The 14,903-nt window shown below is 46.6% G+C and overlaps 2 protein-coding genes across 3 annotated transcripts in view; both read left to right on the plus strand.

Moving 5' to 3' along the window:
• The first annotated feature begins 3,887 nt into the window (after positions 1-3,887).
• si:dkey-111f13.5 (inner centromere protein) lies at positions 3,888-10,717 on the plus strand. Of its 2 annotated transcripts, XM_014156077.2 has the most exons (7): positions 3,888-4,303; positions 4,492-4,585; positions 5,497-5,690; positions 6,831-7,076; positions 8,536-8,663; positions 9,693-9,762; positions 10,289-10,717. In XM_014156077.2, the coding sequence occupies exons 2-7, from the start codon at positions 4,504-4,506 to the stop codon at positions 10,439-10,441; spliced, it is 873 nt and encodes a 290-aa protein (XP_014011552.1). In that variant the 5' UTR covers positions 3,888-4,303; positions 4,492-4,503; the 3' UTR covers positions 10,442-10,717. The 2 variants fall into 2 exon arrangements, with proteins under 2 accessions (XP_014011552.1, XP_014011550.1); XM_014156075.2 differs by having other exon boundaries at positions 3,896-4,585.
• Positions 10,718-11,871: 1,154 nt separating this feature from the next.
• Positions 11,872-14,903, plus strand: part of LOC106577756 (ephrin-B3) — an 81,218-nt gene continuing 78,186 nt past the window's right edge. Inside the window, exon 1 of the mRNA XM_014156074.2 lies at positions 11,872-13,177. Coding sequence (XP_014011549.1) covers positions 13,029-13,177 — 149 coding nt within the window. The 5' untranslated portion in view covers positions 11,872-13,028. The remainder of the gene's footprint in view (positions 13,178-14,903) is intronic.

Consider the following 14,903-nt stretch of genomic DNA (forward strand, 5'->3'; position numbering starts at 1 on the left):
AACAGGGCAGTCCGGCCACTCCGGCAGAACAGGGCAGTCAGGGCAGTCCGGCAGTTCAGGGCAGTCCGGCCACTCCGGCAGTTCAGGGCAGTCCGGCCACTCCGGCAGTTCAGGGCAGTCCGGCCACTCCGGCAGTTCAGGGCAGTCCGGCCACTCCGGCAGTTCAGGGCAGTCCGGCCACTCCGGCAGTTCAGGGCAGTCCGGCCACTCCGGCAGTTCAGGGCAGTCCGGCCACTCCGGCAGTTCAGCGCAGTCTGGCCACTCCGGCAGTTCAGCGCAGTCCGGCCACTCCGGCAGTTCAGCGCAGTCCGGCCACTCCGGCAGTTCAGCGCAGTCCGGCCACTCCGGCAGTTCAGCGCAGTCCGGCCACTCCGGCGACTGTTGACTGGCGGGCAGCTCCGACGACTGTTGACTGGCGGGCAGCTCCGACGACTGTTGACTGGCGGGCAGCTCCGACGACTGTTGACTGGCGGGCAGCTCCGACGACTGTTGACTGGCGGGCAGCTCCGACGACTGTTGACTGGCGGGCAGCTCCGACGACTGTTGACTGGCGGGCAGCTCTGGTGACTGTTGACTGGCGGGCAGCTCTGGTGACTGTTGACTGGCGGGCAGCTCTGATGACGACTGTTGACTCCTGATGCGTGGGGCAGGTATTGGACGTACCAGCCTGGAGACACGCACCTCCATGCTAGTGTGTCTAGCGGGAAACACCGGACCGAAAGGGCGCACTGGCGGTCTTGAGTGCAGGGTTGGCATCACCCCTTCCGGCTCGATGCTCCCCTTGCCCTGGCACCTGCGGGGCGCTGGTACTGGGCGAAGTGGGCTGTGCGTCCGTATAGGCGAGATGGTGCGCACCTCAGCGTAACATGACGCCCTCCACCTCGTACGCACCTCCCTGTAGTCACGGGTAGCTGGCTTACGGCTCTTCCCTGGCCTGGCCAAACTACCCGTGTGCCCCCCCCAAAAAAAATCTTGGGGCTGCCTCTCGGGTTCCCTTAGCTCCCTTAACTTGTCCGCCCAGAATTTTCTTTCGTCCTGCCAGGTCCATTCTTCCATTTTCTTCTCCTGTGGCTTCCTCCTCTTCTGCTGCTTGGTCCTTTGGTGGTGGGTAGTTCTGTAACGGTTGTCTTCATGAATGGACCAAGGCGCAGCAGGTATGTGAATACTCATGGTTATTTTATTACCAAAAAAAGAGTAAAGCATCCACTTGAAAAAACAATGACGGTGACAACAGTAGCAGTTTTACAGGCTATACACGCAGTGTAAAAACAACTACCCACGAAAACCAAACAAACACACACCTACTTATGGGACTCCCAATCAGAGGCAACTAGAAACACCTGCCTCCAATTGAGAGTCCAGCACCCAAAACTACACATAGAAAAACAAACCTAGAACCTATACCAAACTAATACACCCCACTACACCACACACACAAAACCCCATAATACAAAACAAATATACCTCTGCCACGTCCTGACCAAATATAATAGAAATAATACCTAAATATTGGTCAGGACGTGACAACATGCTACTATGCTAACTGAGTTCTTCCCCATCTCAAGCGACCATGTAATTGTAAAACCACAGCCAGACCAGGCCCACTGTGTTGGAGGAGCACAGTGTACATTGTGTTGTGTTGAATGGACATCTATCTACTTTCCACTCATGTTTCTCCATGGGAGTGTTCTGTTGTTTACCTTGTTTTAGTCTGTATAGCCTGGTCCCAGATATGTCGGTGTTGTTTTATGGTCATTGTTTAGCATGACAATCTGGGATCAGGCTATCGTCTATAGTCCTGCCCAGAATAACCTAATACCGCAAGTTTAAGTGCAATTCAGAGCTTTGATTTGCGAATATTATTTTTATTGTTCTAAGTGCCAAGGTGTCGCTATACGTGCGTCAGTAAATGTATATTTTTCTATAGCCATGATGAATATTTAGTTTCTGAATGTATTCAAATCGGTAAGCAGTTGGCATAATTGCTGTAACCACAAACAAATGGAGAGTGCAAACGTCTTTTTATAGTGAATGCAATGTCCGTGAGAGATGACACATTAACATTGGTCCTTTTATTTTCCCAGCGATTCAACATGACACTCAGTAGAGGATTCACTGAGTGATTTCTTGTGGCAGTGTGGATAAAATGATCAACAATACTTGTATATGTAGAATGCCTGCTATGCTGCTTTTGTGTTGTAGCACAACTTATGTTTGTATAAGTTAATTTGATATAGTATATATACACTGCTCAAAAAAATAAAGGGAACACTTAAACAACACAATGTAACTCCAATTCAATCACACTTCTGTGAAATCAAACTGTCCACTTAGGAAGCAACACTGATTGACAATAAATTTCACATGCTGTTGTGCAAATGGAATAGACCACAGGTGGAAATTATAGGCAATTAGCAAGACACCCCCAATAAAGGAGTGGTTCTGCAGGTGGGGACCACAGACCACTTCTCAGTTCCTATGCTTCCTGGCTGATGTTTTGGTCACTTTTGAATGCTGGCGGTGCTTTCACTCTAGTGGTAGCATGAGACGGAGTCTACAACCCACACAAGTGGCTCAGGTAGTGCAGCTCATCCAGGATGGCACATCAATGCGAGCTGTGGCAAGAAGGTTTGCTGTGTCTGTCAGCGTAGTGTCCAGAGCATGGAGGCGCTACCAGGAGACAGGCCAGTACATCAGGAGACGTGGAGGAGGCCGTAGGAGGGCAACAACCCAGCAGCAGGACCGCTACCTCCGCCTTTGTGCAAGGAGGAGCAGGAGGAGCACTGCCAGAGCCCTGCAAAATGACCTCCAGCAGGCCACACACGTGCATGTGTCTGCTCAAACGGTCAGAAACAGACTCCATGAGGGTGGTATGAGGGCCCGACGTCCACAGGTGGGGGTTGTGCTTACAGCCCAACACCGTGCAGGACGTTTGGCATTTGCCAGAGAACACCAAGATTGGCAAATTCGTCACTGGCGTCCTGTGCTCTTCACAGATGAAAGCAGGTTCACACTGAGCACGTGACAGACGTGACAGAGTCTGGAGACGCCGTGGAGAACGTTCTGCTGCCTGCAACATCCTCCAGCATGACCGGTTTGGCGGTGGGTCAGTCATGGTGTGGGGTGGCATTTCTTTGGGGGGCCGCACAGCCCTCCATGTGCTCGCCAGAGGTAGCCTGACTGCCATTAGGTTCCCGAGATGAGATCCTCAGACCCCTTGTGAGACCATATGCTGGTGCGGTTGGCCCTGGGTTCCTCCTAATGCAAGACAATGCTAGACCTCATGTGGCTGGAGTGTGTCAGCAGTTCCTGCAAGAGGAAGGCATTGATGCTATGGACTGGCCCGACCGTTCCCCAGACCTGAATCCAATTGAGCACATCTGGGACATCATGTCTCGCTCCATCCACCAACGCCATGTTACACCACAGACTGTCCAGGAGTTGGCGGATGCTTTAGTCCAGGTCTGGGAGGAGATCCCTCAGGAGACCATCCGCCACCTCATCAGGAGCATGCCCAGGCATTGTAGGGAGGTCATACAGGCACGTGGAGGCCACACACACTACTGAGCCTCATTTTGAGTTGTTTTAAGGACATTACATCAAAGTTGGATCAGCCTGTAGTGTGGTTTTCCACTTTAATTTTGAGTGTGACTCCAGACCTCCATGGGTTGATAAATTGGATTTCCATTGATTATTTTTGTGTGATTTTGTTGTCAACACATTCAACTATGTAAAGAAAAAAGTATTTAATAACATTATTTCTTTCATTCAGATCTAGGATGTGTTGTTTAAGTGTTCCCTTTATTTTTTTGAGCAGTATATATTTTTTAAGTCATCCATTGCATGTTGCTGTCTAGTTCGTCGGAAAGTTTAGGAAGAGGCCACCAGAGGGCAAACGAACTCTTACGGGTGGATTTGCTGTCTGTCCAAGAGTTGGATTGAATAAGGTGCTGTTCACTCAACCAGTCTCATAATGGTTCATTTTCTTCTGCCAGTATTATGCTGAATTCATGTGTCTTAAAATTATTTTTATTTATTTGTATTCATAGTTATTTAATATAAGCTATTTTGGCAAAGTGAGAAGACTATATAGATGTTACATTTCTGAAAAAGATCTTAGTCAAATGCCTTTCGAGCATACCCTCATTACAAACCCCGGGTATAAGTAGAGTTAAGTGCCAAGTTGAAGAGCGGCACTTTTTGTTGTTGTGAGCGTTGCTAAGCGACCGTTTTTAGAAAAAGGGAAGAGCCTAGCGAGAGAAGTGGGGTGCGCGACGGAGAAAGAGCGTGTGATACAGAAAGGGTGAGCGGGCGTTAGTGCAGAAAGAGAGGGGTGAATCAGTGGTGTGGTCTTCAGTGTCGAACAGTGGGTATTTCAGTAGCAGTCAAACAGTGAATAGGGAGGGTATGTTCATCTATCCAGCCAAAGGTTGTGAATAAGAAGGGGTTGTAATCTTCTATCCAGTCTAAGGGGTCTGTGCTCTTTGTTAGTGGGGTAGGAGCATGTCTGACATGGGGCCTCTACAGAGGATGCTGAACCGGACCACCCTCTCCACACAGAGGCTCCTCCACACACACATCCTGGGTGAGACTCAACAATGCAACACTCAAACCATGCTTTATGTACGCAGGGCTCAACTCACAATACAGTGTAAAATGGGCTACTTCACTCCTAGATGACACGCGATGTTCCTCTTGATTTCTTCTCTCACGTTCTCTCTTTCACTTCTAGGCAGCCTCCATAAAAACAGTGCAAACAGCGAGGGATATTTTCTACCTTCATGCCATGACACTTTTGTTAGTGTATTTGCTTGAGTGCAGTCAGTTTGTTATTTGCAAATGCACAGAGGCTTTGGTTCCATTTTTGAGAAATCCGTTCTCGCCCCCCCCCCCCCCTCCTCTGCCTGCCTCCCCACTCTATAGTCAGAAACGCTTGTCGTCCGAGTGGGGAATATCAGGCAAGTAGCAACGTAAAGTGAAATGGCGTTTTGACGTTGAGAAAGACATTTGAAAACAATTATTCAAATGGCTGCCCTCTGTTGGAGCAGCTAATCCTAGGTAGAAAGTACTAGAACACACATCACACACCCATACACTTCAGTTTGACACAGGGTAATTCCACATGGAAAAAGACGCATATCTGGAGGTGGAATTGTAAATGTCTAGCTACACTTGTATGGTGTTTCTCATTGCTCTGCTCCTCTCTTTAAGGAACATGTTTTCAGGGCAGTGGAGGGAATAGATTTTCTGTCACTGAGGGCTTGTGACATTGATATCATATTTAAAAGGAATTTTCCTCAGATTTAGAATATCCAAGTTTGATTCAATGGCAGGGGTGGGATATATGGCCCTGGAGGGGTTGTAATGTTAACAGGCTTGGTGTGTTAATGCTGGCCTGGAACAACACCCTGCACTAACAGTGGCCCTGCAGGACCAGTGTTGTCGGACCTTGTTCTATGGGAGTACTGATACTGGGGTGGTTATTGGTCCTAACAGGTCTGGGAGAGTATTTTCTCTCTCCTTCCACCTCTACCTCCACAAGCACCAGCCAGGACCCAGGGCCAGCCTCATTCTCTCCCCACTCCGAGCAGCTAGAGGTGGGGGCCACACAGGGGGAGTCACCCTGGATGGCAGTATTTCTGCAGAGGGCAGAGGAGGATAAAGAGAGGTCACTGAAACAACAGGAAGAGGTGAAACGCACACACACGAACAAGACAAACCATGGTTGAAAAATATTTCAATGGTCAAGTCATCTTTGCACAGCACATTTCATAGCTCCTCAATGCCATTTTTTATCTACCTATATGTTCTCTCCTCTCTTTCTTCCATGTCCAAGGCTTTAGATATGATTGATGTACACATTTCCTCTTGCTTACACTGGAGGTGTGGGTAATTGGCACATGTTAGCTCTATATCCTGCTATACACACACACACACACACACACACACACACACACCACACACACACACTGTGAGAATCCAGGAAAAGATGACACACACAAGGTTTCTCCCTCATCAGCACTACTCTGATCTCACCTCATTCAATCCAGATGTGTTGGATATCCCTGTGAAATACCCACCTTGATTAACATACCGTATAGACGTAAGGTATCACTATAACCCACACATTAAACTATACATCATACACTAACTCAGACCAGGATTCTAAGGCACCAGATTTGAATTTCCAATATGTTCTCATACATAAAGAATAAGTATTTCAGCGCACTTCGCTTCATCTCTCCCCCCATCTCCCCCTCCCTCCCTCTCTCTCTCTCCCTCCCCCTCCCTCTCTCCCCATCTCTCTGTCTCCCCATCTCCCCCTCCCTCCCTCTCTCCCCCTCCCTCTCTCCCCATCTCCCCCTCCCTCTCTCTCTGCTCCCCACTCTCTCTATTCCCTCTGGCAATATATAGTTATGATAAACAGGGCCTTTTGAAGTGGCTGTGGAGTCTCCTGTATGCAGGTGAGGCCTGGCAGATAGGACATATGGCTGGAAGTTTAGAGGCCCTAGCTGGAGTAATGGATTCTATAATTGCACTTTAGGGAAAGGTACAGCAGCCAACCCTAAGATCCCCCTCTTCCTCACCAGCCCTGAGGCGTACTACCACAAACCACTGAGCACAGTGCCAATTCTGACCACCTTCAGTCTCTCTTTATTTCCCTCTCTCCATCCATCCCTCTTTCCATTCCTCCCTCCATCCCTTCTTCCTTTCATCTTTCTTTCCCTCCCTCTATCCATTCCTCCTTACCTTCCTTTTGACCACCATCGTTTTATGTTTCCCTCCCTCCCTTCTTCTCTCCCTCCCTCTCTCCCTTATTCCCTCCCAAGTGTCTGCAGGTGTGCTTCAAAGAGGCCTTATTGGCAAGGGAGAGGCTGGAGGCTGAGCAGAGGCAGGGGGAGCGGGTAGAGCAGCAGGCCCAGTTTGAGGAGCGCTGTGTGGGGCTGCGGGAGGAGATCGAGAGGGAAATGAGGCTGGCGGTGGAGGAGACCTGCGGAAGGATGAGGGCTGCGATACAGAGAGAGGTGGAAGAGGAGCGACAGAGAGAAGTAGAGGCCAAGGAGGAAAAAGTACAGGTGGGAGAATTCAAAAAGTGAGGGTGTGTGGAGGTGTTTAACTATTCTTGTGGGGACCAGAAGTCAACACAAGAATAGTAAACTAACAAAAATTGGACCAACTGGGGACATTTTCTTAGTCCCCACGAGGTCAAATGCTATTTCTAGGGGGTTTAGGGTTAAGGTTAGAATTAGTGTTAGGGTTAGAATTACATTAAGGATTAGGAGCTAGGGTTAGATTTAGGATTAGGAGCTAGGGTTAAGGTTAGGTTTTTGGGTTAGGGTAAGTGAACGGGTTAGGGTTAGATTTAGGGGTTAGGGAATTTTGAATGGGACTGAATTGTGTGGTTAGCTGTCGTGTGTGTGTGTGTGTGTGTGTGTGTGTGTGTGTGTGTGTGTGTGTGTGTGTGTGTGTGTGTGTGTGTGTGTGTGTACTACAGCTTGTAATATTTCACTCCTCTCTCTCTCTCAATTCAATTTCAATTCAAGGGGCTTTATTGGCATGGGAAACATATGTTAACATTACCAAAGCAAGTGAAGTAGATAATATACAAAATTGAAATAAGAAACAATAAAAATGTACAGTAAACATTGCTCACAGAAGTTCCAAAAGAATAAAAATATTACAAATGTCATTATGTTTATATACAGTGTTGTAATATTGTGCAAATAGTTAAACTGTGAAAGGGAAGATAAATAAACATAAATATAGGTTGTATTTACAATGATGTTTGTTCTTCACTGGTTGCCCTTTTCCTGTGGCAACAGGTCACATCTTGCTGCTGTGATGGCACACTGGTATTTCACCCAATAGATATGAGAGTTTATCAAAATTGGATTTGTTTTCAAATTCTTTGTGTATCTGTATAATCTGAGGGAAATATGTTTCTCTAATATGGTCATACAGGTTAGGTTAGGAAGTGCAGTTCAATTTCCACCTCATTTTGTGGGCAGTGTGCACATAACCTGTCTTCTCTTGAGAGCCAGGTCTGCCTATGGCGGCCTTTCTCAATAGCAAGGCTATGCTCACTGAGTCTGTACATAGTCAAAGCTTTCCTTAAGTTTGGGCCAGTCACAGTGGTCAGGTTTTCTGCCACTAGATACTCTCTGTTTATGGTCAAATAGCATTCTAGTTTACTCTCATTATTTTGTTAGTTCTTTCCAATGTGTCAAGTAAATATCTTTTTGTTTTCTCATGATTTGGTTGGGTCTAATTGTGTTGCTGTCCTGGGCCTCTGTGGGGTCTGTTTGTGTTTGTGAACATATCCCCAGGACCAAGTTGCTTAGGGGACTCTTTGTTATGGAAGGTTTGGGAATTGCTTCCTTTTAGGTGGTTGTAGAATTGAACAGCTCTTTTCTGGATTTTGATAATTAGCGGGTATCGGTCTAATTCTGCTCTGCATGCATTGTTTGGTGTTTTACGTTGTACACGGAGGATATTTTTACAGAGTTCTTCAAGCAGTCTCTCTCTCTTTTTCAGGAGAATGTGAAGAGGCTTGTTCGGGAAACAGAGGTGTGTGTGCGACAGCAGTGTGAAAGAGAGGCACAGAAGGACCTACAGACTCTCCAGGACAGACATACCGTGGAACTCGCTCTAATGCAAAGCCGGCAAGAATGTCTACAACATGCACACACACACAATGTGCATGGGACTCACTGACGCTGAGCCATTTCTCCTCCTTCATCCCTATCTCTCCATCTCTCTGCTCTGCATTCCCTGTATGCATTCCTCTCCCTCCTGCATACCTGCCTACATGACTACTTCTCTGTCATTCTCCATAGTGTGTATGCCCTTGCATGCCCTCTCTTCACACATTGTGTATGTGTGTCAGTGGAGGCTGCTGAGGGGAGGACGGCTCATAATAATGGCTGGAACGGAACGAATGGAATGGCATCAAACACATGGAAACCATGGAAACCGTGTGTTTGATGTTGTTGATACCTTTCCACTCATTACCATGAGCCGTCCTCCCCAATTAAGGTACCACCAACCTCCTGTGATGTCTGTTATTGTGTGTTTCTCATGCCTTGGTAATATGAATGTGTGTGTGTGTGTATGCGTGCTGTTGTGTCATGCCTTGCGGTGTTTGTCTGCGTCATGTTTTGCAATGTGTGTATGTGTGTCCACGTTTTTGGCAATGTATCTCTCGCTCTCTGTCTCTCTCTATTCCTCTCCCTCTGTCTCTCTCTCTCTCTCTCTCTCTCTCTCTCTGTGTTTGGCCTTGTCTCCTTCCCTCCCTGTCTGTCTCTCTCTATTCCTCTCCCTCTGTCTCTCTGTCTCTCTCTATTCCTCTCTCTCTGTCTCTCTCTATTCCTCTCCCTCTGTCTCTCTGTCTCTCTCTATTCCTCTCCCTCTGTCTCTGTCTCTCTCTATTCCTCTCCCTCTGTCTCTGTCTCTCTCTATTCCTCTCCCTCTGTCTCTCTGTCTCTCTCTATTCCTCTCCCTCTGTCTCTCTGTCTCTCTCTATTCCTCTCCCTCTGTCTCTCTGTCTCTCTCTATTCCTCTCCCTCTGTCTCTCTGTCTCTCTCTATTCCTCTCCCTCTGTCTCTCTCTCTCTCTCTCTCTGTGTGTACTCCCTCTCATGTGTTTGGCCTTGTCTCCTTCCCTCCCTGTCTGTCTCTGTGTTGTGGTGTTAGGTACAGGCAGCTGGAGCAGGGTCTGGCCAGAGTCACAGGGGAGAGGATGAGCTATGAGACAGAGTTTAAGGTCAGCACACTTAATGAGGTCATCATGAATAAATGAACACCACTAAACTACCACCCATATCCATAATGGACCACATGAGCTAGCTGCAGTCCTCTTTCGTTCTCTCTCTCTCTCTCTCACACACTCTCCCCTCTCTCCATCCGTAACATGCACATGTGAGCTCCAGCCTTCCTTCCCTCGCTCTCTCTCTCTGAGCCAGAGCAGAAGCCTTGTGTTCCGTGCCAGCTCATCCCCTGACTTTTGTTTTGTGTTAAACATTTTGTCTCTTTGCCCTTCGTTTGTGACCACGTCCACTATGTTAATTTTGGGTTGTATTTGTGAATCTCAAGCCATCTATTCTCTCATTAGATCTCCCTAGTTTTTCTCAGTTTGACCTTCTCATATAAAACCATAGATTTGAACACCTACCGTCTCTTTTTCACCATCTCCCTCTCTTTCACTCTCCCTCTCTCTCCTACTCGCTCTCGCTATCCCTCCATCTCTTTCTACCTCTCTCTTACCGTCTCCTGTTCTCTCTCTCTGTCAGAGGTTACAGTGTAGTTACAGACAGTTTGTGGATCTGACCGAGTCCTCCCTCCACTCTGACTACCTGTTGAAGCTCCGTCGCCTGGGCAGAGAACCTGGCTATACAGACGTGGCGGTCCAGACGGATGATGTCACCAACACACACTTTACCTGATGATGCACAGGCATCTACTTGCTACTACAGCTACAACATTGCTGTTGCCTGTGTGCACAGATCTAGGATCAGCTTATTCTTCCCAATCCTGATCTTAACTATTAGGGGGAAGAATTCAACACTGACATTAGATCAGTGTTTAGGAGCAACTTCATCCAACTCCTTACCAGCTGAACTCACAGATGCCTCTCTGCTCTGTCATCATCAGGAATGTGTCCATATAGGGTATAAAGGTCATATCACTATGTATTCAGCAATAAACTGATACCATTTTAATATGTTGTCTTATCATATCATCTTAGTTTAATCTGCACGGAGAATGTATACAAGCTTATATCAGAACTAAGAAATAGCTCATACCTTTTGTTAGATCCTGTTTAGATCGTCATCCAGGCTGTATCACAACCTGCCGTGATTGGGAGTCCCATTGGGCGGCACACAATTGGCCCAGCGTCGTCCGGGTTTGGCCGGGGTAAGCCGTCATTGTAAATAAGCGTTTGTTCTTAACCGACTTGCATAGTTACATTTTTTTTTAAGTACATCTAATTCCACAGTAATGTCATGCAGTTACATATCTAACCACAGGGCGGCAGTGCAGGCAAGGTTTTGGTCCCTACTTGACAGTCGGATGGCATGTGGCCCCGTCTGTTCTCTTGGCGAGCAGGGCCCCACTGTAAACAATAGTGTGCGGCCACCGAGGTGCCTGTCGCCCGCAGTGCTCTGCACATCGTCAAATCAAACGGCACTTTCAATTGTTAGTATTGGAAGTTATTGCTTAGGCTATAATTTTTCAACAATGTCAAAGCAAAGAGACAGAAAAATATGGGTGGGAATCCGGGGAATGACCAGGGTCATAGGCCTTGGGACACTTGTCCGAATTAGAATGACATTCACCTAACATAATGTTTTTGAACACATTTCCCGAATTTGGCTGTCATTGAATAGTTATTATACAGTAATAATGAGAGAGTAGAGACCTGTCATTTTCTTTCATAAAATCCACAAATAGGCTATATCTAGAATAGGCTACCACTTTGTGAACAAGGAGAAATACACACTGGGGGCGCTCGAGGCCTTTCACCAATCTTTAACAAATTGCCTCACCAAGGAATCGCAGTATTTGTCGTGCATGATGGTCAGCGTGAGCGACTGTTTGCTGGAGTCTGCGAACAGATGAAGCAGAGAAAGGGGAAGCTTTCTTTGAAAGAGGCAGAAAAGACCGAAAGGAGAGACTGGAGGAGTCCGAGTTTGTCCGGCGTGTCTCGGCTCGGGGTCCAGAGCGGCTGCCACCCCCCACAAGGAGAGGGGAAGGAGGGTGATATATACATTGAGTGAAACCGACTCGACCCCCCCCCAAAAAAAAACGAAAGGAGTATTCCGCTCCTTTAGTGCGCCTGCCAGTCGGGAGATGGGTCTTTTTTTCCATTCGAGTATACACCTCCCATTTGCCCTCCCCTTTTCCCAAACAAGCAGGCAGTCTGTCAATGCGCTCCGAGCGTTAGGCAAGTCAAACGAGTGGGAATTTGAACTAGTGAGACGAGGGAGATAGGCTATCGAATGGGAAACATTGACGGAGAAGGGAAGCTATCAATATTCCAAATGACTCGCCACACCAGACCGGCTAGTCTATAACATAAGGATATTGCCTATGTTAAACGTATATTTATTATTCCAAGTTTTATTTTGCTCATATTCGTCTGGTTAGTTGAAGTTGAATAGGCTGGAGATGTTCTAGTCTTCAGTTGTCTTTCTAGTCAAGTGTTTTTATTTGTTCTGTGATAAGTTGGTTCTTGGATGGCAACATTAACCGAGGTTTATTTGCCAGTCGCATTTACAAATCATTTGGGATAGGATCTCGGATTTACTAATTGGAAGTGAAGAGAAAGAACAAGGAGTGAGTGGGGACCAGACCGCGCAATGACAAATCCACCGACCAGCAAGCATCAACGCGTCCTTATGGGGATGGAGCTGCTGTTCTAAACGGGAGAAAATCCTCTTCCATTTTTAAACACACATTAGCGCTTCTATCTCGATTTTTTTTCTTCATAAAGTACCCTTTCTATACTGGTGGAAAATCCGTAAAAAAAGAAGGAATGGGAGAGAAGCCGAACAGAATCGGCGCAGACAACAAGGGAACATTGTTTGGGAAAAAAACAATTATAGCTAAGACCAACACGCAACATACATACCAGTAGAAATCGATTCACGGGATTTATTTTTGAGTAAGAAGGGGAGTTGTGCACGAGCCAGTGGACATCGCATTGAGGAGAAAAAATAGGGACTAATGACAAAATAATCAGAAAGTCATGGGATTGGCATAGTATTTCTCCTGGACACGCACAGAAAATATTGTCGATTTCCGCAGGACGCAGCCTATATTGTCGTTCAACGGTCACGGATAGAGCAACTTTTATCTGTCATAGTTCAGTGTCAATTACTGCGTTTTGTGTTCTAGTTTCGGTTTATATCCATGCTGTTGCCCAAGGCACAATATCTCATATTCACGCATTGAGTGGACTCACCTATAGTCTTTGTTTTGAAAGTCCCCCATCTCCAACCTCATAGAAAAACTCACATTTATTTTTAAATGGGGGTAAATAATCGGGTTAGTGTGGTTGCAATGGCGCGTCGGAGAAGTGGGAGTAGACTGGGTTTTCTGCTGATAATCTTAATGGATTTACTGGGGACGGCGGCGAGCAACATGGAGCCTATCTACTGGAATTCATTGAACAAAAGGTAAGAGTGGAAAGTAAAGCCTTGCGGTGCAGCCTATGTGATGTTTACCTTCTAGTCTTTTGTAAACGATAATTACAGGCCTATCTTTATTATGTGGGAGTTTAAAGCTCTCAACGAAGTTTGGAGAAGGGTGTGCAATAACTCCAGGCCTATACAACTGTAGCTCTCCCTCTCTCTCCCTCTCTCGTTATCTAAGGCTAAAGAAGTTATGGGCTTTTATGTGGCCCAGGCTCGTAAATGACAGTTTGTATTGTGTGTGTGTGTGTGTTGAGGGATTTTACGACAGCATTTCGAAAACGATTTGCCCTTTCTGGGCATGAAATTCGTTTACCTCATCTAGAGCAGTGTTTCCTAAACTCCGTCCTGGTGCCCCAATAGCGTTAATGTTTTGGTTATTGCCCTAGCACTACACAGCTGATTCAAATAATCAAAGCTTGATGAGGAGTTTATTTTAATCAGCTGTGTAATTGTAGGGTCGAAAAAAAGGTGCACCCAGGCAGGGCCCCAGGACCACGTTTGGGAAACTGTGATCAAGCCTATCTATTGCAATCAGACATTGAAATCAAAATCCTGTGTCAATTATCTAGTTGCATTTGTTTGGTTGTTACATTGTAGTTAATGTGCATAAACGTGGTTACTTTTGGCTACTGTCGCCTAGGCCTATGTCATTTCTGGGTGAGATTCAATGATATAGGCTATAGGTATATACATAGACTTGAATAATAAAACCATATTCATCTTAGAGGTCTGGAAATCGTGCAGCCTTGTAGGCCAAGTTGACATTGATTAACAATAGAGGCTGTCTGCCCTGAACACATTCAAGTCATTTGCATTTTTCCCCTCTGGAAAAAGGAAAGTCCATTAGGTGAGAAATGTCATTTTAAACACCTCCCATTAGCTACTCTGCCTAACAACCGAGACCACCTTCCGTCAGTTTCCTCACACCTCCGCCAATTTCGGTGCGTCTGAATTGACACCCGGTGGCGATGGCGTGTGTGGTACGTAGCCTACTCAAACCTCAAGACTCCATAGCTGGTCTCAGTCTGGAACGGAATGTAGGTTATGCGCGGCTATTAGGCCCAGCTACAGATGCCGAGGGCTGTTTTTAAGATGAATAGGTTTTTAATGCGTCCATGTGGTCCGTGGACTGGGCTACTCCGGGGCCTCTTTTTCCTTCAACAGATGCTACAGCGAGGAGAGATCTAATTCTGCACGGCTCTGCCGTTGTAGCTCTTGGCAGAAGCCCCTAATGAGGGTCTGCGTCCCGAATATCTCCCTATTCACTTTGTAGTCCACTACACAGGGAATAGGGTGGCATTTGAGACGCACACAGAGAGTCTTCGTCAGCAGTGGGCGTAGTAATCTGATGGGTACATCAGCCTTGGACAATGGAGGGTGATTTTCACCGAAGGAGTGGAGGGGTAGCAATGGAAGGACTTTGTGAGTGGGCCTAATGCTTGGTTAATTAAGAGTATGTGATTGGGTTCTAATTTAATTGACTTTTCACTTCTAAGTTCTGTTACCTTCATTTGTTAGGTAAGTAGGCCTATGTCTCGAACTAATGTAAATGTAAGTAATGGGAAACCGTGGCGACGTTCACACTCGCTACCCTTTCACACTGCCTTAAGTGCCACGGAATGGAAAGAGACAGTCACAAGAGAAATAGACCCAACGTTTAACTTCATCGCACAAAATAATTGCTCTGTAAGTCATGTTGTTACATGTT

This window comes from Salmo salar, chromosome ssa18 (genome assembly GCF_905237065.1).
Source record: "Salmo salar chromosome ssa18, Ssal_v3.1, whole genome shotgun sequence".
NCBI lineage: Eukaryota > Metazoa > Chordata > Actinopteri > Salmoniformes > Salmonidae > Salmo > Salmo salar.